The 1361-nt window shown below is 32.1% G+C and overlaps 1 protein-coding gene across 1 annotated transcript; it reads left to right on the forward strand.

Annotated features, from left to right (window-relative positions):
• Positions 1-364: 364 nt before the first annotated feature.
• Positions 365-1141, forward strand: LOC138903917 (uncharacterized). Its single transcript, XM_070192492.1, has one exon. It carries the CDS (start codon positions 365-367, stop codon positions 1139-1141), a length of 777 nt encoding a protein of 258 aa, XP_070048593.1.
• The last annotated feature ends 220 nt before the right edge of the window (positions 1142-1361 follow it).

The raw sequence follows: 1361 nt of genomic DNA on the forward strand, positions 1-1361 counted from the left end.
TCTAGAAGATTCAGAATTTTAATTATAGTAAGAGTTTAGTAATTTAGTTGTAGGAGGAGTCTACTACTTTATTTATTTTGCTATTTAAAACCCTATGATTAATAAAATTTTAGAGACCGTTTTTCAATCCTATTTTCAACCTTCTTCCTACTTGCATATTTTTTCTAAAATCTATAACAGTGGTATCAAAGCCTCCATTGATCTTGACAGATCTCTGAATTCGCTGAAAAACAACAAATTTCAACTACTTTTAAACCATACGCATTTTTACCCATACCGATTTTTAACAATGGCAAGCAGCGATCTCTCTTTGAATACCCCACAAACTTTCACTGGTGAAAACTATTAGATTTGGTCAGTGAAGATGAAATCTTATCTTGAAACTTATGATCTATGGGAAGTTGTAATGGAAGACAAACTTATACAACCACTTCCCGCAAATTCTACCCTTGCCCAAATCAAAGCTCATTCAGATGAGAAAACCAAAATATACAAAGCCAAAACTATAATTCAAAATTCAGTTGCAAATTCAATCTTCTCTAAAATCATTGCATGTGAGACAGCAAAAGAAGCTTGGGAAACACTCAAACAGGAGTATCAAGGAAGTGAACGAGGCAGACAAAATCAGATTTTAAATTTGAAAAGAGATTTTGAATATCTTAGAATGCAAAATGATGAGACCATCGCTAAGTATTCTGACCGAATTTCTTTAATTGTCAATAAAATTAATTTACTTGGTGATGATTTCAAAGATGACAAGGTAGTTGAAAAAATTCTTGTGACAATTCCCGAGAGATTTGAATCCAAAATTTCCTCTCTCGAAGAGTCTAAAGATCTCTCTATCATCTCTATTGCAGAATTAATAAGTGCTCTTCAAGCACAAGAGCAAAGAAGGGCCTTCAGACAAGACAAAGTTACTGAGAGTATTTTTTATGCGAAACACCAAAAAGAAAAAGTCGATTATCCTTATTGCAAATATTGCAAAAAGAAAACACACTTAGAAAAATTTTGTTGGTGGAGACCTGATGCATTATGTGGAAATTGCAAACAAAAAGGTCATGTTACAAAAGTGTGCAAGTTCAAAGATGCTCATGCACAAGCACTAATAGCAGAAGAAGGAATTGATGATGACCTTCTTTAGACTGCAGCAACAGAAACAAGGATGAGTGTTGGATTTTGCATATGTTACTGATATTGTTTTCTAGAATAATTAGTTGTTTAGTTTTAGGAGAAGTCTGCTAGAAGATTCAGAATTTTAATTATAGTAAGAGTTTAGTAATTTAGTTGTAGGAGAAGTCTACTACTTTATTTATTTGACTATTTAAAACTCTATGATTAATAAAATTTTAGAGACCGTTTTT

This window comes from Nicotiana tomentosiformis, unplaced genomic scaffold (genome assembly GCF_000390325.3).
Source record: "Nicotiana tomentosiformis unplaced genomic scaffold, ASM39032v3 Un00156, whole genome shotgun sequence".
NCBI classification, from domain to species: domain Eukaryota; kingdom Viridiplantae; phylum Streptophyta; class Magnoliopsida; order Solanales; family Solanaceae; genus Nicotiana; species Nicotiana tomentosiformis.

Bases quoted from the DNA above. Each gene is read 5' to 3' on its own strand.
- LOC138903917 (XM_070192492.1), top strand. From the start codon at position 365: ATGAAATCTTATCTTGAAACTTATGATCTATGGGAAGTTGTAATGGAA.